This window comes from Erpetoichthys calabaricus, chromosome 9, assembly GCF_900747795.2.
Source record: "Erpetoichthys calabaricus chromosome 9, fErpCal1.3, whole genome shotgun sequence".
Lineage (NCBI taxonomy): Eukaryota > Metazoa > Chordata > Cladistia > Polypteriformes > Polypteridae > Erpetoichthys > Erpetoichthys calabaricus.
The window spans coordinates 133,629,622-133,655,202 of record NC_041402.2 but is presented as its reverse complement, the minus strand read 5'-3'; the positions used below and the strand labels follow the sequence as shown (position 1 = coordinate 133,655,202).

Below are 25,581 nucleotides of genomic sequence, written 5' to 3'. Positions count from 1 at the left end.
GGTACCATTGGTTTGACTTTGTTTTAGAATGAGCGGTTGTTCATGAAGTCCCGAATGATTAACATTACCTGCATTGTGAGGGAGCGTCAGTTACGGCACTACGGTCATGTGGCGCGTTTCCCCGAGGGTGATCCAGCTCTTAAAATACTCATTATTGGGGATCCGAGTGGCTGGACCAGGCCAAGGGGTCACCCACGTAACACCTGGCTGCAGCAGATAGAGGGTAATTTCCGGAGGGTGGGACTGGACTGTGTGTCTGCCTGAGGATTTGCCAACTGGGATCCCGAGTTGTTTCATCGTGTTGTGGGTGAGGCAGTGCACTGTACCGGTGCATGTTCCCCAACTTGACTTGACTTGTTCTTTTCTTAAAGACAAATAATGCTGTGACAAACCATTATCTTTCAAATTTGGAAACATGGAGTCTTTTGGGAGACTTAGATGTTTATAAATTAGATGTTTTTCACAGTACTTGAAGTTACGTGAAAATGTGCAACCTATGCCAGAAATTCTGTAGCTGCCATAGAGGTTAACATTCAAATGTATTTGAGTCACAGAAGGCAAACACTAATAATACTTATGGTTAAAGATCCCAAGTACAAAAGCAAAGTGGGCTTGGTACAAGCTAGGTTGGGAACGCTTGTAGTACTCCTGCTCTCTGAGTCCTCATTCTCCTCAGAACTTTCCTCTTGTAGCTTGTATACTTCGTGAGGTTTTAAAAGAGTGAGGCTCTCAAGATTATTAACTAGAGATAAGAAATTAAGTGGTCACTTTTTACATCTTTAAAAACAGCACACGTGTTTATACTTGTTTAATAATTTTTATTTTGGTAGGCCTCATCCAATTGATCTGTCTCAATTGCAGAAGTTAGTTCTTAACCTTCCTTAACACTTTCTGCAGAGAGCCATCCACCAAGGTTGTAATTAGTGAACAGATTTGTTTGTCAAGGGCAGTTGTTTTCCGTGGTGCTTATTGTGTTACTTACCTGTATGCATCTAAATTATTTATAAACCATGTTTAATTGATTATTCACACTGCACAATACAGTCATCAGTCGTATATGTGCCCAAATTGCACAAGCACATGCAGGCCAATTGTCATGCTATATCATGGGAGGCTCAGACTGTACATGTACCATACACACTCACTGTGGCTGCTGCACATTGAATTTTAAGAAATTTGATGGCAACATCAGAAAATAAACTTGTGAGACAGCTCGCACTACAAGACTGAAACTTGTTTTTCTGATCATGCAACAGCCTAATCATAAGAATAAATCGGGCATCACAACCTCTTTCATACTGCATGTGAAACAATGGGTGATGAAGCTGAAATTCTCAGTTGTACATAAAACCAATTGGTGACTGCAAATTGGACTTAAAATCATGCCAGAATTGCACAGTGTATGCCCAGTTTAAGATGTCCATGTCTTGAGCATGCTCATTGTAGGGGCATGATTATTTCATACATGTTTTTGGTCATTTTAGTATGGTTGAAAATATTTTCCTAAATGATGTGAAAATGTTAGTGTGGGCACAGAAATGAAACTGTAGTAGTGTGGATATAGCCATAAAACTGTGTTTCTGTTTTTAGCTAGGCTTCAAAAACATAAATTTACCTTGGTCCAGAATGCTAAACCTAATACCTATATTAAAATAATATAATAATTAATAATAATAATTAATATAATACAATTAATATTAATATCTCTAATATTCTGTTAGAATCAATTAATTTTATGACATGGAATTTATGACCGTCTTACTTTCTAACTTTTGTTTTTAGAAGCCGAACTGTTGGTTCATCCTGGTGAAGATGATGAGGGGGACATGATCCTGCTTTCCATTTCTCACTGCACTCTGTTACATTCAGCTGAGACCCTTGGGCTTTCTAAAATCTATCACAACGGAGAAGTGATGCCATTCTCCATCACTGACAGAGAAAACTTTTCAAATGCAGGTATTACATTTTTATTGCATTGACAGAATATGAATAGCAAAATAATCATATGATTAAATTTAAAGGCCCAATATTCTATATTGTGTGCTGTAAAGGTGGGTACTGCTTCCTCACAGCTCCAGGAGACTGGTTTTTAGTCCCAACCTAGTTATTGTCTGTGTGCAGTTTGCACATGCACGTTGTGTCCTTATTTTTTTCCAGGTATTCTGTTTTTCCTCAAATCTCAAAGTGTTACTTGATTGCTATCTATAAGTTGGTATAATGTCATCAATGTGTGGTTCCTGCCTTCTTCTTGATAATACCAACATAGAATTTTGACTTACTGTCATCATTAAACTAAATTAAGAAGATTTAGTAAGCGGATGAATATAACATTCATATTAAAATTACTTGATTTCAGTTTATACTTGAGAATATTTTTTAGCTTTAATTCAGTTCAGTTTTTACTTAATTTTCATCTTTATGATGGACCAACCTTTTGTAATACCATGTCATGTCAGAAGACACACAGTTGTGGATAACCTGCATACATTTTCTAACATAATCCATTTCAGGTTTCAGACCTGTGCCTATCATGGCAGCACTGAGTGCAATGGAAGAATTAATTAAGCATACAGCCACACTTACACCGGACACCAGACTAATTTGAAATAGAGTCAGAGTCAACGATAGAGTCAAAGATAAAAAACATGCAATCACCAGGGAAAAAAATAATTGATACATATGGATGCAAATGAGTTAGGTCAGCAGAGCTGCTTGATTAAAAGTCAATATTTTTCTTAATCAGTATTTTCCAGAGAATTAGATAGATGAAGCCTGGGTAGGGAGCACCAGATGCATTTGAATCTGAACACCGGTCTTTAGAGCTATTAGGTAGAAGTGGCAATCACTACACTACCATGTTGCTCAAAAACTTAAAAGTCAAGAAGAACCTTGGAGATGATGTCAGTGAACCCTTTAGAATTTTCTCTATTTCTGCCTAAATATGTCATAAAACATGACATGTTTTTACATAAGTCCTGAAACTAGATAAAGAGAATTCAATTAAACAAATGACACAAAAACAGTATGCTTGTTTATTTATTCACTGAGGAAAATGATACAGAGATACATATTTCTTTGTGAAACGTATGCAGACCTCTAGGATTATCAGTTAATTTGATGTGACAAAAACAGCACTGATTCTCAGGGAGCAAGAGTAAATTATGGTAGCAGTGGACATGAGGTGGTAACCCACCCTTGATAGTACACTTGTCCAGCACTGGACATATTAGACAGCCTCTTCTTGAACTATTGTAAGGAACTGGTGAAAACCATAAGAGTTCTAGGAGAATGTGCACACTTCACATAAATAAATCTAACTGACCTGTAAGCATGGTGTAGTGCCAGTCTTCATTTCACCCTGTCATAAATGTATTCCTTTACCTTCCGCAAATAAAGCTTTCTTTATTTTTAGAATGTTATTTCACATAACGTCTCCACATCATCATCTTCCTAAAATTGTATTTCCTTCTTTTCTCATTCATGAAACAACCTAAATTTATTCAAGGTGCCAATGTGAAGAAATGCTAGATGTCAGGCTGTACTATAAAGGGATCTTCATCCCATTGAAAAAGTTTGTCTGGAACAATCCCTGGCTTGTATGCCAGCCTTCTGTCTAAAAGTTTACTTAGAAAACTCCCCAGTCAAAACTGCAAGGCATTCTTGAGTATCAGGGATATAGGGTAACTAAATGTTCACATTGGTGAGCTGCAGCCACATCTTATGTTTCCTTGCTGATGTTAAGATTTTCTTGCTGATGTCTGTCTCTTTAAAAAGTTGGATTCCACTGGAAATGCAGTGCCACCTAGGTCACACTACTCTGAAGAGGGTTGGGAAGTGCTTATCCCTTATAAACTTCTCCCATCCCTTTGGGGATGAGCTTAGAGTTGGGGGCAGAGAAGAGAAAACTCGAACAAAGAAGTGGAGGAGAATATGCCATTGATTTAAGTTAGAGAAAGAGGAAGATAGGTCTATATTTTATAGTCATGCCCTTGAGTGGTTTAGTTTTTTAAGTTTTTCATTTGTGTATACTGCATAACTGTTGCATTTACAGTGCATCCGGAAAGTATTCACAGCGCATCACTTTTTCCACATTTTGTTATGTTACAGCCTTATTCCAAAATGGATTAAATTCATTTTTTTCCTCAGAATTCTACACACAACACCCCATAATGACAACGTGAAAAAAGTTTACTTGAGGTTTTTGCAAATTTATTAAAAATAAAAAAAACTGAGAAATCACATGTACATAAGTATTCACAGCCTTTGCTCAATACTTTGCCGATGCACCTTTGGCAGCAATTACAGCCTCAAGTCTTTTTGAATATGATGCCACAAGCTTGGCACACCTATCCTTGGCCAGTTTCACCCATTCCTCTTCGCAGCACCTCTCAAGCTCTATCAGGTTGGATGGGAAGCGTCGGTGCACAGCCATTTTAAGATCTCTCCAGAGATGTTCAATCGGATTCAAGTCTGGGCTCTGGCTAGGCCACTCAAGGACATTCACAGAGTTGTCCTGAAGCCACTCCTTTGATATCTTGTCTGTGTGCTTAGGGTCATTGTCCTGCTGAAAGATGAATCGTCACCCCAGTCTGAGGTCAAGAGCGCTCTGGAGCAGGTTTTCATCCATGATGTCTCTGTACATTGCTGCAGTCATCTTTCCCTTTATTCTGACTAGTCTCCCAGTCCCTGCCGCTGAAAAACATCCCTAAAGCATGATGCTGCCACCACCATGCTTCACTGTAGGGATGGTATTGGCCTGGTGATGAGCGGTGCCTGGTTTCCTCCAAACATGACGCCTGGCATTCACCCAAAGAGTTCAATCTTTGTCTCATCAGACCAGAGAATTTTCTTTTTCATGGTCTGAGAGTCCTTCAGGTGCTTTTTGGCAAACTCCAGGCGGGCTACCATATGCCTATTACTAAGGAGTGGCTTCCGTCTGGCCAATCTACCATACAAGCCTGATTGGTGGATTGCTGCAGAGATGGTTGTCCTTCTGGAAGGTTCTCCTCTCTCCACAGAGGACCTCTGGAGCTCTGACAGAGTGACCATCGGGTTCTTGGTCACCTCCCTGACTAAGGCCCTTCTCCCCCAATCGTTCAGTTTAGATGGCCGGCCAGCTCTAGGAAGAGTCCCGGTGGTTTGAACTTCTTCCACTTACGGATGATGGAGGCCAATGTGCTCATTGGGACCTTCAAAGCAGCAGAAATGTTTCTGTAATCTTCCCCATATTTGTGCCTCGAGACAATCCTGTATCGGAGGTCTACAGACAATTCCTTTGACTTCATGCTTGGTTTGTGCTCTGACATGAACTGTCAACTGTGAGACCTTATATAGACAGGTGTGTGCCTTTCCAAATCATGTCCAATCAACTGAATTTACCACAGGGGGACTCCAATTAAGATGCAGAAACATCTCAAGGATGATCAGGGAAAACAGGATGCACCTGAGCTCAATTTTGAGCTTCATGGCAAAGGCTGTGAATACTTATGTACATGTGCTTTCTCAATTTTTTTATTTTTAATAAATTTGTAAAAATCTCAAGTAAACTTTTTTCACGTTGTCATTATGGGGTGCTGTGTGTAGAATTCTGAGGAAAAAAATGAATTTAATCCATTTTGGAATAAGGCTGTAACATAACAAAATGTGGAAAAAGTGATGCGCTGTGAATACTTTCTGGATGCACTGTATACTGTAGCAGGTACAATGCTGCTAAGATTAACACCACTGCAAGGATGGTGATTTATTTATTTTTTCAGTGGTGGCCCTTGGAACGCACCCAGCCTTGGCCCGACTCGCACCTCTCACACACAGAGACAGGGAACCACAGGACTTGAACAATAATCAAAATGAGTATATTAAAAAAACAGAAGGAAAAATCAAACTAAATGTTAAACCAAACCCTCCTCAGCTACTTGGTCGGTGATCACAAAAGTAACTCAAAATGGTAACAACAACAAACACGATAAACACAAAGTCCAATATCCAGCGGCAACAGATGGTGTGAAATGAAGGAGAAAAATGATGATCCAATGAACAGCTTTCTGTAAGTACTGTATACACCAGGGGTCTCCAATATGTCGCTCGCGAGCTACTGGTACTTCGCAACCCCTTTTCAAGTAGCTCGCCAAAGGGTTAATGAATCCTACATAAATTTGAAAACTTGATTAGTCAAATTAGGGGTGGGTGATCTTTCCAAAAAATTATATCACAATCCTTTTAACACAAAATCACGATCCACAATCTGAATTGCAATCTCTTTTCAATGGGGCATACACTTAAGAGACTATCCTTACTCATATTCATCAAGAAGTAAGAAACACTTTATTTTAAATATCAAACAAAGTTCAATTCAATTGTTCTCTCGTTCACTAGCTAAGCGGAGTTAAGGAACACGCCCCGAAGCTGGCAAGTGAATGAGGAAGGCCTCTCCCCCCAGCCCATTGCGTGGATCTCGGATTCGTGCAAATAAATCAGTACGGCAAGCAAACTATGATACATAGTGAAATGAGAGAAGTTGCAAAATCAACTGGAATGTTCAAGCAAATTATAGAAACAACCTGATCTAAATCCGTTAAGTAGTTCTCTCGTGAAAAGCAGACAGACATACAGACAGAAAGACATTGGATTTTATATGTTATATATTAGTAAACCTTCAAAATAATGTGCAGTTAAAGTCTCAACAGCATTCTCAGCATTTCTGGAACTTAGTAGAGCCAGATAACTATAAGCATCTTCACCAAGCAATTCTGAAAATGTCTGATTTGTTAGCGTCTACATACCTCTGTGAGTCTGCCTCTTCTGACATGAATGTCATGAAATCAAAGTTCAAAACAAGACAGACAGATGAACATTTAAATGACTCTATAAGAGCGAACCTGCCTATCTTGTTGACTCCATGCAGTGCCAGTCATCTCACTAACTAAGAAACACATCACACATGCACTGGATACACTGGACACGTGAAAACTCTTGTAAAGTGAAACAGTGACATGTAACAAAATGACAAATGAATAAGTAATATCTGTGTATTTGTAATTGCATTGTTTTGTTTTGACAGCATTTATGTTTTAAGTCAATAGTATGAGATAGAGTACACTAGAAAATGCATACCAACATACAAAATGCACTTGCAGGTGAACGAAATTTTTTTGTGATGTTTTAATGCAAAATGTGAGTTGTGGACACCAACATTTTGTAAATGTTCAGGCAAAACAAGCTTACTCAGTTTGTTTGGGTTGAAATAAGCTATGAGAGTAAACGTCAGAAAACATTTATTAGCTCTCAGCCATTTTCATTTTGTAAAAGTAGCCCTCAGGGGAAAAAAGGTTGGAGACCCATTGTATACACAGTTCTACTGGTGTCCTTGATGTGGCAAGAGGTGGAGAGGTTTGGGACCACTCCCTCTCTTGAAGCATGCTGATAAATCCAACAGGCAGGCACAAGACAGTCCTCACATCCATACAGGCATGATGATCCAAGAAAAGACAATAATCCACTGGTAACAGTATATTGTAGTTGACAAGACAGACAGGTGAACTCAGACACAAACAACATGGCCTCCCCTTTTTACTGTATATCAGGCTTCCTTTTAAATCTCCCACTGACCCATCTTGTCCCCAACAGCCTCTGTGCTCTCCTCAGACATTCAATCAGGGCCACAGCAGTGACTGCTGGTAGCTGAAATTCTCAAGTCACGTAGCGCTGCTACAGTACCTTTCTGAAAAGTATTTTCTGTTATATAAATCTCATTGTTACTGGAGTTTGTGGTGTCTGAGTGTCAGACTGGGTTTGAGTTGTTTACATTCCTGTCATAAAATCTGCCGTAATTAAATTTTCAGAAGCTATATCATATATACCTTACTGTTTTGTCACTTCTGTCCAATAAAGAAGAGGAAGCAAAGTTTGCCTGGGCCATCCCACCAGTACAATAAGATGACCATGAGTCTCTAACTATTCATAATTGTATTCCCATTGCCTAAAGCAGGAACTTTCTCATGGTGTCTTGAGAATGCCATCTCCTCTCGTTAGTGTATTTATTCTTAAATTACATACGTTTGTTTAAAGGAAATGTTTAAAAATATATTGAAACTAGAAGTCAGCCTTTACTGTAGTATTAGCTTCAAACTACTACATTTATAGTTTATTATGTTTTTTGTTTGACACAAGTTAAACATGAAACCTCTTCATTTGTCATTCATTTAACAAGTTTTATAAAATATTTATTTTCATTCTGTTAAAAACAGCAAATGATGAGGAGTTTGTGACTCTTGCTGAGAAACAGTACATTATTAAACAGAGGCTGGATCATTTAAAGACTGTGGAAGAGGAATCTATTCCAGGCTGGCCTATGAACAAAAAGATTCTCAAAGGAGAGTTAATATGTGAGTATTTAAATAAGGTTTTATATTTTAACTAGTTGATCATGTCACTTCAAGAGTTTGTAATTCACAGAATATTGACTGAAATAATTGAAAGGAGCTTAGAAGCCTTCTGCACAAAGGCACAGCAGAGCCTGGACTGTCTAAGAAAGCCAAATGATTTTAATGAAGTTTCTTACCATTATGTCAATCTTTTATAAATCATATATACATCTTTTATAAATTTTGTTTGGAATCTGTATTTACATATATTGTGCTAAGCCTGGTTTGAAAATGTAGTCAGTTACAAAAACAGAATACATCAAATTGTTAACTGGAGCAGCAAAATAACGATGTCTCAACAGTCAAATCTGACAGACCTTTTTAATAAGCAAGTAATATTGAAAGCAGAATGCATTCTATCAGACAGGACGCAGCCTATACATTCTCAGTTTCAGTTGTTACCATCAGGTCACAGGTTCAAGGTTCCAAGAATAAAGTGCAACTCATTAAATACTTCTTCACGCCAACTGCATATAATTGTCTAGATAATTTCAACTTTAATGGGATGAACAGTTACCATTTGCATCAGTCATTAGTCAAGTCATAATATTGGTTGATTTTTATGTCTAATATGCAGAATCTATAAACATAATGTTTACTGCTATATTGTATTTATTTAATTCAAAGTTTATGTTTCATGGTTGTGTTCTTTGTGATGTTTTTTTAATGTTACATTGTGGTTTCCTCAAAAAACCTGCTGATAAACTAAATTTCCACCTTGGGGCAATAAAATTGATTTGAATTGAGCATCTGCATTAGGAAAACACTATTTAACATGAAACCTTAGTGAGTTTCAGAAAAGGAGGTCCTACTACCATACTTTGTATTGGGACAAGCCTAGATTTATCAGGTGTAACTTTATGCAACAACCATATGTCTTTAGAAGCTTACTTAGTTTCCAGTTTGTACAAGGGTGAAGTTATTTTGTTTGCTGCCTCTCCCCTGTCATCATATCTTTGAAGTGCAGTTTACAAGATCTGTCCAAGAACAAACCAAACTTTGTAAAAAAAAAAAAAAAAAAAAAAAAAAAAAAAAATTAAAACTTAATCGGACTTGTCTCATTTCAAAGCACCCCCCCCCCCTCTATATATATACAATTCTCCTAACAATTTTTCCATACTTGAAATGCATCCTTCAATTCAATTCTTTATTGTCATGTGTACAAGTACCATGTACAATGAAATGCTTGCTTGCATGTGCCCCCACAGACAGTGAACATAGACAAAAAAAAAAAAACCCACACACAATAAATAAATGAATATAAATAAGTTAATAAATAAAACCAGAATCCTAAGAATAAATAGAGACAATGGCAGAAGTATATGTGCAGGTAGCAGTGGAGGTCACACAAGGTTACTGATTGTTCATGAGTCTGATTGCAGTTGGGTAGACACTGTTCCTGAACCTGGAGGTGCACGTCCGAATGGACTTTAGTTGCTTCCCAGATGGGAGGAGGGTGAAAAGTGACAGTGCAGGGTGGCTGGTGTCCTGCCTGATATGGTTCACTTTCCTGAGACAGCGTGTAGTGTGGATGTCCTGGATTGCAGGGGGCTGTGTGCCTGTGATCTGCTGTGCTGTATTCACCACACGCTGTAGAGCTCTGCAGTCCTGAACAGAGCAGTTGATGTGATACATCCTGTCAGGATGGATTCCACAGTACACATGTAGAATCTGCACAGGGTTGTGGGGGACATCCGGGCTTTACTCAGTCTCCTGAGGAAGTAGAGGCGTTGTTGGGCTTTCTTGACTACTGCCGCAGTGTGACTTGACCATTTAAGGTCATCAGTGTGGGTGACTCCGAGGAACCTAAAGCTGCTGACCTGCTCCACAGCCTCACCTCCGATGTAGATGGGGCTGTGCTCTGTTGCCTGTTTGCGGAAATCCCCAATCATCTCCTTAGTTTTACTAACATTGAGGGTGAGGTTGTTGTCCTGACACCATTCTGCCAGGAGTCTGAACCTGCTTCCTATAGGCCGTCTCATCGTCCTTGCTGATCAGACCTATTACAGTGGTATCGTCAGCAAACTTGAGGATGGTGTTAGAGCTGTACTTAGCTATGCAGTCATGGGTGTAGACCTTTGACTCATGTTTTAAATGTCCCATAGGTACCTTGGCTAATTTTCTATCATTTAAAGTCAGTGACCTTTCAGGGTGGATTTCAACATTGGGAGCAAAAAAAAAAGTCCACCTGGACTGTACATCATGTTTCATCACCACATGTATCAGCATTTGAAATATCTAACAACTTCTCACTGACTGTCACACAGTTCGCTCTTTGCTCATCTGTCAAGAGACATGACACATATTTTAACACAACACAATGCATCTGCAGTTTTTCAATCAAAATTCTGTGACACAACATGTCACTGATTGCTGGTTATTCGGGAGCTTCATGAACAGTTATATGACAATTTTCATGAATCAAAACATGCAATTTCTCAACCTGATCACTGTCCAGTTCTGAGATAATCTGCTCAATTTGAAATATCTGTACTATTCATAACATACTATGCAGGTTAAACAATCATCTAAATAAGCTTGCTGCAACATCTCAAAAGTGTTGGTAAAATTGTTTGCCAATTTCACACAGAATTTCACATAAACATGTTGCTGCTCAAGATACTTTATATTTCAACTTTTAAAAAAATGCAATAGACACAGGAGACAGGTTCTCTGGACTGCATGTTATTTGATGACTAATTGATGTGGATTTATCAAGCAAGTAAGGATTTTAAATGTCAAGGTCACACACCACCACTATCCTGAGTCTGATATGTTGTCTCATTGGCATCCTATTTAAGAAGTTTGGGTTTTTTTTGGACAGACCTTGTATATTTATTTTCAAGTTGAATTAATAAAGTTGATTTGGTGATGGCTTTGCATTTAGGCAACACTACATTCCACTTCTCAGTAATGAGTGATTAGGCAATGTTAAATTATTTTACATTGAAAGCAGAGCAGCAACTTTCCATCAGGCCATGAGGCCTGATGAAATCACCCCCAGTGCTGAAATCATGTGCCAACCTGCTCTGTGGGGTCAGTACCTGCTCTCCCTTTTTCTTGAGTTTGCGTACTTTCCCCTACTGTGGAAAACGTCTTGTGTGGTCCCAGTGCCAAAGAAGGGACACTCCAGTTCCCCCAAGAAGTTGCCAGTTGCTTTCACTACATTCATTATGAAGGCCTTTGAGTGGCTGGTACTGAAACAGTTCCGACCCCTGATTACAGGCCATCTAAATCCTCTGCAGTTTGCTTGTCAGGTTCATATAGGTGTTGAGGATGTTCTTGTTTACTGTATATGCTCCACAGAGTTCAATACCACATGGACAAAGCTGTCACCACAGTCAGGATCATGTTCTTAGATTTCACCAGCACCTTTAAAACTATCCTGCCTAACAGACAAGGGAATAAGCTAAGGTCTATGAAACATGATGCCTGCACGATCTCCCGAATCATGGACTACCTGACAAAGAGATGGCAGTTTGTTAGGCAGCAACACTTAAGTAAATGTGCAGCAAAAATGCTTCTATTAATCATTTACTGTTATATGACAAGACCTTAACAAACACTTTGGGTCTTCATAACACTTACAACGCATCAGTAAAGTGTTTATTATCTCTGCAATGTGACCTACTAAGAATACGTCAACTCAGAGTAGTCTGAAGTGGCTTAACTGAGACACATTTCTCTTGATATTACATATTTAGTATTAGACCTGTGAATCCTTCCTATTAACAGGTAATTTTATCATCATGACACTATGCCACACTGCACAGAGATATGAATAACCTAACACTGATGTTTTATAAGTGTTATGAAGACCTAAAGAAGCAATTGTTAAGGTCTTGTTACATATGAGTAAATGAGTAATAGATACACTTTTTCAGCACCAAAACTAAAGTGTTGCCTGTTAGGCTTAATGATTGTGTGTAACAGTGGGGCACCTCAGGGAACTGTACTGTTTCCCATCCTGTTTACCCTCTTCACAATTAATTTCTAGTATATTATCAGCTCTTGCAATCTATAGAACTTCTCAGTTGGCTCCTCCATCAAAGGATTGTATTGTTTTGATAATGAGAATGAGTCAGAGTACAGGAGGCTGGTGAAGGACTTTGTCTTGTGGTGCAGGGAGAAGCACCTGCAGCTCAGTATCAACAAGATAAAAGAGTTAGTGATGGACTTCCAGTGGTCCAAGATCTTTGATCTTGTGTTTGTAAGTATTGTTATTTTATTTGGATTTTCTGTTTTTTTTTTTTTTTTTTGTTTTGTTTTTTTTTTATCTTTTTTGCTTGTGTTTAAGGATTTTGTCTTATGGATTGCGAATTGGACTTGTTTGGTTAAGATTGCCTTTTAGGCAATGCCTTTTTTGCCTATTTTTGTTCTTTTGAGCATTTTGTTTGTATTTTTTTTTCTCTTAAACCCTTTCATTTATAAAGTTTATTTGTTGTCTTTCTGTGCACAAGTTGAGGTTTACAGTCATCCTCCTCTTGTATGGCTTTTACAATATTTTTTGGGACTTTTCTTGTTATTTTGCCAGCTTGCCTTGTTTGGGGTCTGTTAGGCCAGAAGCCTGCAGTTAGTAGTTTTGAGGCTCTGTGGATTTGGGAGTCTACCTGGGCCAGCTGGTTAGGTTTAGGCCCTGCCTTTAGGGTTATTAAAGGGCATCACTCCCTCTTTGGTATGTTTGGGACTCCAATTCACAAAAGGGTCCATGTGAACAGCTAAATGGGCTGGTCTGACAATACAATGGCACTATATACAGTGGTGTGAAAAACTATTTGCCCCCTTCTTGATTTCTTATTCTTTTGCATGTTTGTCACACAAAATGTTTCTGATCATCAAACACATTTAACCATTAGTCAAATATAACACAAGTAAACACAAAATGCAGTTTTTAAATGATGGTTTTTATTATTTAGGGAGAAAAAAAATCCAAACCTACATGGCCCTGTGTGAAAAAGTAATTGCCCCCTTGTTAAAAAATAACCTAACTGTGGTGTATCACACCTGAGTTCAATTTCCGTAGCCACCCCCAGGCCTGATTACTGCCACACCTGTTTCAATCAAGAAATCACTTAAATAGGAGCTGCCTGACACAGAGAAATAGACCAAAAGCACCTCAAAAGCTAAACATCATGCCAAGATCCAAAGAAATTCAGGAACAAATGAGAACAGAAGTAATTGAGATCTATCAGTCTGGTAAAGGTTATAAAGCCATTTCTAAAGCTTTGGGACTCCAGCGAACCACAGTGAGAGCCATTATCCACAAATGGCAAAAACATGGAACAGTGGTGAACCTTCCCAGGAGTGGCCGGCCGACCAAAATTACCCCAAGAGCGCAGAGACGACTCATCCGAGAGGTCACAAAAGACCCCAGGACAACGTCTAAAGAACTGCAGGCCTCACTTGCCTCAATTAAGGTCAGTGTTCACGACTCCACCATAAGAAAGAGACTGGGCAAAAACGGCCTGCATGGCAGATTTCCAAGACGCAAACCACTGTTAAGCAAAAAGAACATTAGGGCTCGTCTCAATTTTGCTAAGAAACATCTCAATGATTGCCAAGACTTTTGGGAAAATACCTTGTGGACTGATGAGACAAAATTTGAACTTTTTGGAAGGCAAATGTCCCATTACATCTGGCGTAAAAGGAACACAGCATTTCAGAAAAAGAACATCATACCAACAGTAAAATATGGTGGTGGTAGTGTGATGGTCTGGGGTTGTTTTGCTGCTTCAGGACCTGGAAGGCTTGCTGTGATAGATGGAACCATGAATTCTACTGTCTACCAAAAAATCCTGAAGGAGAATGTCCGGCCATCTGTTCGTCAACTCAAGCTGAATCGATCTTGGGTGCTGCAACAGGACAATGACCCAAAACACACCAGCAAATCCACTTCTGAATGGCTGAAGAAAAACAAAATGATGACTTTGGAGTGGCCTAGTCAAAGTCCTGACCTGAATCCAATTGAGATGCTATGGCATGACCTTAAAAAGGCGGTTCATGCTATAAAACCCTCAAATAAAGCTGAATTACAACAATTTTGCAAAGATGAGTGGGCCAAAATTCCTCCAGAGCGCTGTAATAGACTCATTGCAAGTTATCGCAAACGCTTGATTGCAGTTATTGCTGCTAAGGGTGACCCAACCAGTTATTAGGTTCAGGGGGCAATTACTTTTTCACACAGGGCCATGTAGGTTTGGATTTTTTTTTTCTCCCTAAATAATAAAAACCACCATTTACAAACTGCATTTTGTGTTTACTTGTGTTATATTTGACTAATGGTTAAATGTGTTTGATGATCAGAAACATTTTGTGTGACAAACATGCAAAAGAATAAGAAATCAGGAAGGGGGCAAATAGTTTTTCACACCACTGTAAGAAGGGTCGGAGTAGATTGTACTTCCTGATGAGATGCAGATCTTTTGATATGTGCCACAAGCTGCTGGAAATATTTTACCAGTATATTCTTCTACATGGTGTCTGTTGGGGAAGCAACTCCTGAAATGCAAAATGCCTGAATAAACCTATCAATAAGGCCAACGCCATCATACGACTGACTTTGGACACTCTGGAGACTGTTGTGGAAAAGAGGATAGTGGTAAAAGTAGATGCCATTATGAACAATTTCTTGGTGTACTTTTAGTCATACCTCCACAGTGCATTAAGAAGCACTACTGGGGGATAAAAACATAGTGCAAACTTCAATGTACTATTATTTATTTTAGTGTATGTTTTTATTCTTCTGCTGTAGTACTAGGGTGTTGTACCGTGTTAGATTACATCTCGCCTGAAGAAGGGGCCTGAGTTGCCTCGAAAGCTTACATATTGTAATCTTTTTAGTTAGCCAATAAAAGGTGTCATTTTGCTTGGCCTTTCTTCTTTCTTATATTATAGTCTGAGTCAACATCTTTACTGTGGTGTGCAAATGATTTTCTCCCTGAAGATTAATAAACTTTAATCTAATATGATCTAATATATAATTTATGTATATTGTAAGGTTTCTAAACTCTTTTGGGACTCCCCCCAACTGGACGACATGCTGAAAAGCATCCTGAAGCACGATCGCTGTGGAAGACAGCTTATTAATCGCCAGGGCAACTGCAGGCTCCCAGCGCTGCAGCGGCTCATTGCAAAAGCAAATCCGAGCTTATAGTGATCGATGGGTGATGCAAGGAACCTTATAAATGCAGGGAACAGTATTACTTGGCCACTAACCTGGCCACAACTCTGCCTGATTGCTGTTTCTGTGTATAAGAGAGTGGTAGATCCCGCTACAATAAATAACCGTGCTGTTCCTGTTTCAAGCTGAATAAAGCTGGTTTTGCTAAAGTACTGAGACTCAGCCTCATGTTTTGGGGTGCAAGACAGAGCCTCACATGTCACAATATATATATATATATATATATATATATATATATATACACAAGTTATATATATTGTGGAACATGACCCGGACACAGACAGGCTGTTCCATATTTACAATTACTTGCTCAATAGTCCTCAAGTCCGCAAAGTCCTGACCAACACACACAATGCCTTCTCTTCCTTCAGGCCGCCTCCTTCTCTCTCCTCCAGACCTCGTCTGTCTTCCACCCGACTCTAGTCACAATATGAAGGGAGGCGGCCCGTTTTATATTCCCCCGGATGTGCGCCAGGTGTGTTTTGGCAGTCTTCCACCGACACGCCCCAGTGTGGCGGAAGTGTCAGCTGCATCCCTGGAAGCACTCCGGGTGTCCCTGCTCCTCTTCCCCCCAGCACTTCCGGGTGTGGCGGAAGTGCTGAGGTCCAGGGCTCCAAAGGCATAGGGGTGCCCCCTGGCAGTGACCATGGGCCCCTACAGGGTTGAGTTTCAAAGCTCTGTACCCGTGGCCCCCAAAGGTACCAGGGCAGTTGCCCCCACATGGTCTGGGGAAGGCGTAGGCCCTCCTCCGGTCCTCCTGGGCGTCCTGGCCAGGTCGCCCCCCCCAGCCATCTCCGACTATATATAGACAGTCATATGAAAAGGTTTGGGAACCCCTCTTAATTCTTTAGATTTTTATTTATCATTGGCTGAACTTTCAAAGTAGCAACTTCCTTTTAATATATGACATGCCTTATGGAAACAGTAGTATTTCAGCAGTGACTTTAAGTTTATTGGACTAACAGAATATATGCAATATGCATCATAAGAAAATTAGACAGGTTCATAAATATGGGCATCCAAACAGAGATATTACATCAATACTTAGTTGAGCCTCCTTTTGCAAATATAACAGCCTCTAGACGCCTCCTGTAGCCTTTGATGAATGTCTGGATTCTGGATGGAGGTATTTTTGACCATTCTTCCATACAAAATCTCTCCAGTTCAGTTAAATTTGATGGCTGCCAAGCATGGACAGCCTGCTTCAAATCATCCCATATATTTTCGATGATATTCAAGTCAGGGGACTGTGACGGCCATTTCAGAACATTGTACTTCTCCCTCTGCATGAATGCCTATGTAGATTTCAAACTGTGTTTTGGGTCATTGTCTTGTTGGAATATCCAACCCCTACATAACTTCAACTTTGTGACTGATGCTTGAACATTATCCTGAAGAATTTGTTGATATTAGGTTGAATTCATCCGACCCTCAACTTTAATAAGGGCCCCAGACCCTGAACTAGCTACAAAGCCCCACAGCATGATGGCACCTCCACCAAATTTAACAGTAGGTAGCAGGTGTTTCTCTTGGAATGTGTTCTTCTTCCGCCATGCAAAGCACTTTTTATATGACCAAATAACTCAATTTTTGTCTCATCAGTCCAAAGAACTTTTTTCAAAATGAATCTGGCTTGTCTAAATGAGCATTTGCATACAACAAGCGATGCTGTTTGTGGCGTGAGTGCAGAAAGGGCTTCTTTCTCATCACCCTGCCATACAGATGTTCTTTGTGCAAATTGCGCTGAATTATAGAACGATGTACAGATACACCATCTGCAGCAAGATGTTCTTGCAGGTCTTTGAAGGTGATCTGTGGGTTGCCTGTAACCATAATGAATTTCCCCTTGGGATTAATAAAGTATCTATCTATCTATCTATCTATCTATCTATCCTCACAATCCTGCGCATATGCCGCTCCTGTATTTTTCTTGGCCTGCCAGAATTTAACAGCAGCTGTGCCTGTGGCCTTCCATTTCCTGATTACATTCCTTACAGTTGTAACTGACAGTTTAAACCTCTGAGATAGCTTTTTGTAGCCTTCCCCTAAACCATGATACTGAACAATTTTTGTTTTCAGATCTTTTGAGAGTTAATTTGAGGATCCCATGCTGTCACTCTTCAGAGGAGAGTCAAAGGGAAGCACAACTTGCAACTGATCACCTTAAATACCTTTTCTCATGATTGGACAGACCGGTCTATGAAGTTCAAGACTTAATGAGCTAATCCAACCAATTTGGTGTTGCAAGTAATCAGTATTGAGCAGTTACATGCATTCAAATCAGAAAAATTATTATATTTTTGCAGAGCCAGTTTTTCACATCTGATTTAATTTCATACAACTAAATACTGCTTCACTAAAAATCTTTGTTCGGAAAACACGACAGTACTCAGATGTTCCTAGGAAATGAAAGACATACCACTGTTATCTCTTTTGTTGAAAGTAGAGTATATTGTTATGCATGCTGAGAGGGGTTCCCAAACTTTTTCATATGACTGTATATATATATATATATATATATATATATAATATATATATTGTGAGACCCGTGTCCGAACACCACCAGACAAACATCACTTCTTTATAAAAAGCACATGTTTATTCATTAGACACTTTCCCGCACAGCACACAGTGCTCCCAGTACTAATCACCCTGCACACGGGCCTTTCTCTCCCTGTCCATGGGCCGCCTTTTCTCTCTTCACGGGAGCTTTGCCCTGCTCCCTCTCCTGACTCTAGCTCCCTTATCGTAGGAAGGTGGCCCCTTTTATTTCCACCAGATTTGGTGCAGGTGCTTGATGATGTTCTTCTGGCAGCACTTCCTGGTGTGGTGGAAGTGCTGCCCTTGCACCCGGAAGCACTCCAGGCGTCGCTGGAAGGATCTTCCTCCATCTTACCAGATGTGGCGGAAGTGCATGTTTCCTGGTCTCGACGAGGCTCGGGGTGCCCCTGGCGGTGGCCACGGGCCCCAATGGGCTTGAGCCTCCTTGCTCCTTACCCGTGGTCCCCTCAACATCCAGGGCGGTTGCCCGGGGGATGTATAAGCCACCTCCCAGTCCTTCCAGGCGTCCCGGCTGGGTCTGTCCCCCAGCCTCCTGTGACACTGCCCCATCGCCAGTGAAGACCCGTTGGGCACAGCAGCCCATCCCGCAAGGGCAGATTTCCCACAAAGAGGGTCCTACTGCATATCCAGGGTCCGGTCCTGCACCCCAACAAGCAGAAACAGGGGTGGAGATGCTGCCTGGACACCACCACCTGGCGTCCTTCTGTGCCATGCAAAGGCAGCGCTCCACCCTCCAACCGGCACCCCAGGATTTGACCCCCTGGTTGGGACATCCAATGGGACCACTCACATTCTCGGCTTCCCCGCTGACTTTGGAGCTTCCCTCTGCACCCGCAGAGGGCGGCCCGTCTCCGTACATGAGCTCGTGGGTTCACGTCTCCCTTTGTGGGAAGAGCCGGCTTCACTCCTCTGGTTCTTTCTTTTCCTCTGGGGTGCCCCGAAGGCTTGAGCATCCCTACGGGAAAGGAAGAGACCCCTCGCCATCTGCACCCCTGTGGAGCGACTTGAGACTGACGCTGGCTCTGGCAATGGTGCACTAAAACCCGCGGCACTCACCAGCCGGCGTCTTGGCACCAGCCCTACCACACGATCAGCCCTGTCACCCCCACTGTCGGAGATGTGGCTACTTGGTCACCGGAACCACATGATACCGGGACGAATTTTCTCGCATCTCCTTTTCTTTTTATGCCGCAGGTCTCACTTACCTGCACCGCCACGATCCTCCGGCCAGAGATTCGACAAGGCTCAGGGCTCCCCCTGGTGGTGGCCATGGGCCCCAATGGGCTTGAGCCTCCTTGCTCCTTTCCCGTGGTCCCCTCAACATCCAGGGTGGTTGCCTCCCCTATACATCCCCGTGCTTTGCAGCGGCGAAGTACTGCTTTTAAATTTTTATTAAGAAGAAAACCTTTTTAAATTGAGTGAAAATATACCAATAACAATTTGTTAAGGATCTGTTTTTTTGTGAAGCTGACTTCACACAGCCTCTTCGCTGTTTTTACGATTGTTCTGTTTGTATACCACGTTGTCAGTTCAGCACTCCGGTTGGAATATGACCAAGCTGTGCAAGCTTACTGTTAAGAATGCAACGTATAGTTGTACAGGAGAAAAGCAATTTTGCCTCAAATCAATGGCAACCTTTTGTAGGTCTATGAACTTAATTTAAACTTTAGGTTTACACGGTGCTCTGTTTCCATAGTACCTGCACTCATGAATATATCTGTATGCGTCAGTCGCTGAAATCCCCGCGCTTCGCACCGGCGAAGTACTGCTTTTAAATTTTTATTAAGAAGAAAAGAAAACCTTTTTAAATTGAGGGAAAATATACCAATAACAATTTGTTAAGGATCTGTTTTTTTGTGAAGCTGACTTCACACAGCCTCTCCGCTGTTTTATAAACGAACGCCATATAAGGTCTTCCTTTTTCGTTGCTTCGCCAACGGAAGCAGCCTTTTTATTTAATCCATGGGTTGTCCGCTGTTTTTTTGTTCGTTTATTACGATTGTTATAGTTCTGTTTGTATATCACGTTGTCAGTTCAGCACTCTGGTTGTAATATGACCAAGCCGTGCAAGCACACTCTTGAGAATGCAACGTATAGTTGTACAGGAGAAAAGCAATCTTGCCTCAAAGTTCAGTCAGTTCACGTGAGCCGCTCTCTTGTGTGATGTTGCGATGTCCACGGCTTTATTTAATGTTAGCTAAGACCCGGCACTTAAAAGTTTCTCGCTACAGCAATTTTAACTCCGTTACAAAGTGATTCAAAGTCTCATTTATACCTCGTGTCTTCTCATTAAACTTGTGTCTCGCGAATATGATATTGCAAACGGCAGGGGGAGCGTTTCTATAAACTTAATTTAAACTTAAGGTTACACCGTACTTTCTCAATTGTGTAATGAATGTTTTCTTCAACGCTCTTTGGGGCTCTTCCTTGTTTTCAGTTCACGTGATTACGTAGGAGGCGTGATGACGCGACACGCAACTCCGCCTCTCACGGCCATCGAGCTGCACTCCATTCCAGTACATGGACAAAAAAGAGGTTCCAGTTATGACCATTACGCGTAGAATTTCGAAATGAAACCTGCCTAACTTTTGTAAGTAAGCTGTAAGGAATGAGCCTGCCAAATTTCAGCCTTATACCTACACGGGAAGTTGGAGAATTAGTGATGAGTGAGTGAGTGAGTGAGTGAGTGAGTGAGTGAGTGAGTGAGTGAGTGAGTGAGTGAGTGAGTGAGTGAGTGAGTGAGTCAGTCAGTCAGTTAGTCAGTCAGTGAGGGCTTTGCCTTTTATTAGTATAGATAATATGTGTGTGTGTGTGTGTGTGTGTATAGTAAACATCTAGAGGGCATTGCAGCACCCCAGACACAGTTCCAGATGCCAATAAACAGATTTATTTCCACAAATATCTTAATACACTCCACAGCTCCAGCAATATGATTCTCCCCTTCTCTGTTCCAACCAGGTTAGCTTATCTTAATTACTCTTCCGACTCTGACCTCCGAGTGAGGCAGACCAGATTCCTTTATACCGGACTTGGAGTCTTCCAGTGCTATCACATTCTATCCAGAAAGCATTTGCAGGTATGGCGGGACCTCCCCGTGACAGGGGAGTCTGTCTCCAGCTGCTGCCCCTAGCTGCACACGAGGACCTCAACAGGACTGCCCACCAAAACTACCCTGCTGCCCTGTGGGTATCCAAGCAGGATGCATGCCAGAGGGATGTCACCATACAGTGTATTATTTTTACTGGGGAAATACAGGACCCTGGGAAGCAGTCTCATTCTGTCCAACTATTATAGCAGCCTCCCAACCAGGAAAGGTACCACCAACTAACCACTCACATTCCTTAAGTAAAAAAGCATCATGGCCAGGTAAGGGAGCATCCATGACACAACTGACACAGAGCCCAATTTCAGCACACAACACCCATTTATTAAGCATGGGAAACATTTTTCCCTCATTTCCCACCACTCCAGCACAGTACCAACAAGCACCAATGCACAATCCCTTTCTTATTCTTGTCTCTCTTTCTCTCTCTCTCTTTTCCTTCCTCTTTGCCACCACTCCTCCAGCAAGCTTTGTCCACCTCCTCCCAACTCTGGCTGTCCGAATGGAGTGAGGCAGCCCCTTTTATAGAGCATGCAGAAGTGCTCCAGGTGTTTCAAAATCTCCTTCGAGGCCGTACATCCAGGTGTGGCAGCAGCCCTGCAGAGGAGGGCTCAGCCATTCTCCATGCACCCCCCATCGGTGGCCACGGGCCCTGAGAGTATTAAGGTTCCAGCCAGGGGGGTTGCCCTCTGTTATCGTAGTGAAGGTATTGTCCCGTGCAAGCTCCCTCCTCCGGTCCTTCAGTTACAAAGGCATCCCAGCTAAGTAGGAGTCCTGGCTGTCCATCACGCTCAAAAGAGCTTATATATATATAGGGTGGCACGGTGGCGCAGTGGGTAGCGCTGCTGCCTCGCAGTTGGGAGATCTGGGGACCTGGGCTCGCTTCCCGGGTCCTCCCTGCGTGGAGTTTGCATGTTCTCCCCGTGTCTGCGTGGGTTTCCTCCAGGCACTCCGGTTTCCTCCCACAGTCCAAAGACATGCAGGTTAGGTGGACTGGCGATTCTAAATTGGCCCTAGTGTGTGCTTGGTGTGTGGGTGTGTTTGTGTGTGTCCTGCGGTGGGTTGGCACCCTGCCCAGGATTGTTTCCTGCCTTGTGCCCTGTGTTGGCTGGGATTGGCTCCAGCAGGCCCCCATGACCCTGTGTTCGGATTCAGCGGGTTGGAAAATGGATGGATGGATGGATGTATATATATATATATATATATATATATATTGGGGGCTTTGCTTGCCAACCCCTACGGCCTTCCCCAAACCCGACATGCACTATGCGCTAGCCACTTTGCGCCTATGTCCCTCGGAATGTGAAGAGCGGGGCTGAACGCACCCCTAGGAGACGCGGTTGCTCCTCCGAAACCCTTTCTTAAATGGTGATACAATGGGAAACAAACACAGTTTTTGTTTTACGTCCTCTTTGCTTGATCACCTGCTGGCATGTTGCTGCTGCCATGACGCGTGAGATGCTTCGAACATTTAAAAGCCTTTACAGCAGCTGTCCTTTTGTCTCACTGCCTTGTCTTTCTTCTCCAGACATCCTCTGCTCCTGTTTGGGGTCCCACTCCCGAGGCGCGCCCCTGCAAAGAGGAAGATTTTCTATTCTTTTAAATGAGAGATGGACCTGTCCCCTCCAACTACACACAGAGCTCGATTCACTCCTGAAAGAGACTTATGTTTATTTGAAGTGTCTGAATAACGTTTCTGTCTCTACAATCTCCTATGTATCTGTGCAACTCTGTGACCCAAGCGTGACAGCCTATGTGGATTTCACTTCCACCAAACAACAAATCTTTTAATTCTCGCGGATATGCCTCTTCATTGGGAAGAAACACTACTTTTCCCTGATGGCAACATGAATTAGACGATCTACAAGTCTCTGACTTAAAGTATAAATCTGAACAATATATTCGATCAGTTTTTGCTGTTCCGTTATTTCACTGAGTAATGTTTTCTGTTTGTGCTAATGTGATCTTTACTATCATTTTTTGGAGACTTTCGAATTTTCGTACTTCCATTATCTCTAACCTGCTCTGCATGTGTATCGCGCCAGCGTTTTTGAATTCTTTACGACGTACTATTTTGTTATCTACTTTTTGTCTCGCAGGACATGAAAGTGTCTCTCTGAGAAACTCACGTCTCGTCTCTCTGAAAAAGTCTCGTCTCGTCCCAAGATTTTTTTATATTATAGAGAGATATATACACTGTATATACACTACATGTCCAAAGCTTTGTGGATACTTGACAGTCATCTATATAAGCTTAATACACATCCCATTCCAAAACCATTGGCTTTAATATATGACTTTCACCCTGCTTTTGTGGCAATCACAGTCAATGTACTGTATTTTTCCCAAAGGTGTTCAATAGGGTTGAGGTCATGGCTCATTGTAAGCCACTTGAGTTCCTCCAGAATCAACTCATCAATCGATGTCTTTATAAACCTGGCTTTGTGTACAGGGGCACAGTAATGCAGGAACAGAAAAAGGCCTTCCCCAAACTGTTGCCACAAAATTGGAAGTACACAATTGTATAAAATGTCTTTGTATGCTGTAGCATTAACAGTACTCTGCATGGGAATGAAGGGGGCTAGCCCAAACCCTAAAAAAATCCCCAGAACTTTAACCATCTTACACCAAACTTTACAGTAGGCACTATGTAATCAAGAAGGTTGCCTATCCCCGATTCAGCCAGATAGTGGACCATAATACATCACTCCAGAAACCATTTTTCCATCACTCCGGAATCCAGTATTGGTGGGCTTTGCATCTCTCCTGCTGACACTTGGCATTGTGCATAGTTGTGTTAGTCTTAAGTGCAGCCTTGCAAACTATTTCATGGTGCTGCCAATGCACAGATCTTAAGCTGATATTGCTTCCAGACGCAATTTGGTAGTTTGTTGTGAGTAATGCAAAAGAGAATAGGCGATTGTGTTGTGAGTTTGCATTGAATATCACTTTGTGGCTGAGCTGCTGTTGCTCCTAGATGCTTCTACTTCACAATAATAGCAGAGCAGAAATTTCACATACTGTCAATAAGTACAGCTTCCTACACCAACAAAAGGAACTTAGAAACTGGAGAAAACTCACAAAACTCTTTTGCCCACATATTCTTTGTCTCCCCTCATTACATGTCCATACCACTTCATCCTACTTTCCTGTAGTTTCTTAGATATCTCTCCAGTTTTTGTTGTGCCTCTGATTGTCTCATGTCTTATTCTGTCCCTTTTTCCTTACCTCACAAATCCATCTCAACATTCTTTTACTGCACTCCCTTTTCTACCCATGTCTCAGCTCCATGCATCATTACTGTTCTTACCAATTTCCTAAAAACCTTACTCCTGATACCTTCCTCCAATTGTTCCATCCACAATGCACTCAATGGGATATTTCAGCATCTAATTTTCCATCTTGGGCTACTGCTGATCCTACATATTCAAATTTATTCACTCTTTTTAATAGTTCTCCCCACAGGCTGAATCCTCCTCATCATCCATCCATCCATCCATTATCCAAGCCGCTATATCCTAACTACTGGGTCGCGGGGGGTCTGCTGGAGCCAATCCCAGCCAACACAGGGCGCAAGGCAGGAAACAAACCCCGGGAAAGGCGCCAGCCCACCGCAGGGCACACATACACACACACCAAACACACACTAGAGACAATTTCAGATCGCCAATGCACCTAACCTTCATGTCTTTGGATTGTGGGAGGAAACCGGAGCACCCGCAGGGACGAACTCCATGCAGGGAGGACCTCATATATTTTGTCTTCTTTATATTTATCTCCAATCCTCTATCTTCCAAATCCCTTCTCAATTCTTCTCACTTCTTCTTTTCTGGTGCTACACAACACAATGTCAATTGCAAAAAACATCCACCAGCAGGACTGGTCTTTTATACCATGACTCAACATATCCATAACCAGATCAAAGAGGTAAGGACTTAAAGAATATCCCTGGTGCAGACCTACTCTAACTGGTTTTGTAAGAGTAAAATACATTTGCTAAAGTTAGTCAATTTGTAATAAGTCTTACTAAAACAGCAAAGAAAAGGCTGACCACCACAAATGTATTCTGTTCAGATGAAGCTTCTTTTTCAAGGAAATCAAAGCACAGTTAAACAGCTTACTGTTCATCTAAAACTTTCTTAAAATATTTTTTATGTCATTTTAATTTCAGTTAGAAAGCTTGTGAAGCAGGGACTAGTGAAGAAGGTCTATCCACTGCATGACGTAGTCAAACTGAAAGCCTTTGCTACTCAATGGTACACAGAGATCTCTTTATCTATACCAACAGGTAAGATTATAAGTGAAATAAGGAATAT

At 41.5% G+C, this 25,581-nt stretch overlaps 1 protein-coding gene across 3 annotated transcripts in view; it reads left to right on the top strand.

Annotated features, from left to right (window-relative positions):
- The window catches only part of ano10b (anoctamin 10b), a 70,835-nt gene that overhangs the window by 21,609 nt on the left and 23,645 nt on the right, over nt 1-25,581 (top strand). For 2 of the 3 annotated variants that reach the window (XM_028810178.2, XM_028810175.2), the window contains exons 3-5: nt 1,783-1,956; nt 8,244-8,381; nt 25,437-25,553. In XM_028810178.2, coding sequence (XP_028666011.1) covers nt 1,783-1,956; nt 8,244-8,381; nt 25,437-25,553 — 429 coding nt within the window. The remainder of the gene's footprint in view (nt 1-1,782; nt 1,957-8,243; nt 8,382-25,436; nt 25,554-25,581) is intronic. The other variant, XM_028810177.2, reaches the window with a different exon arrangement.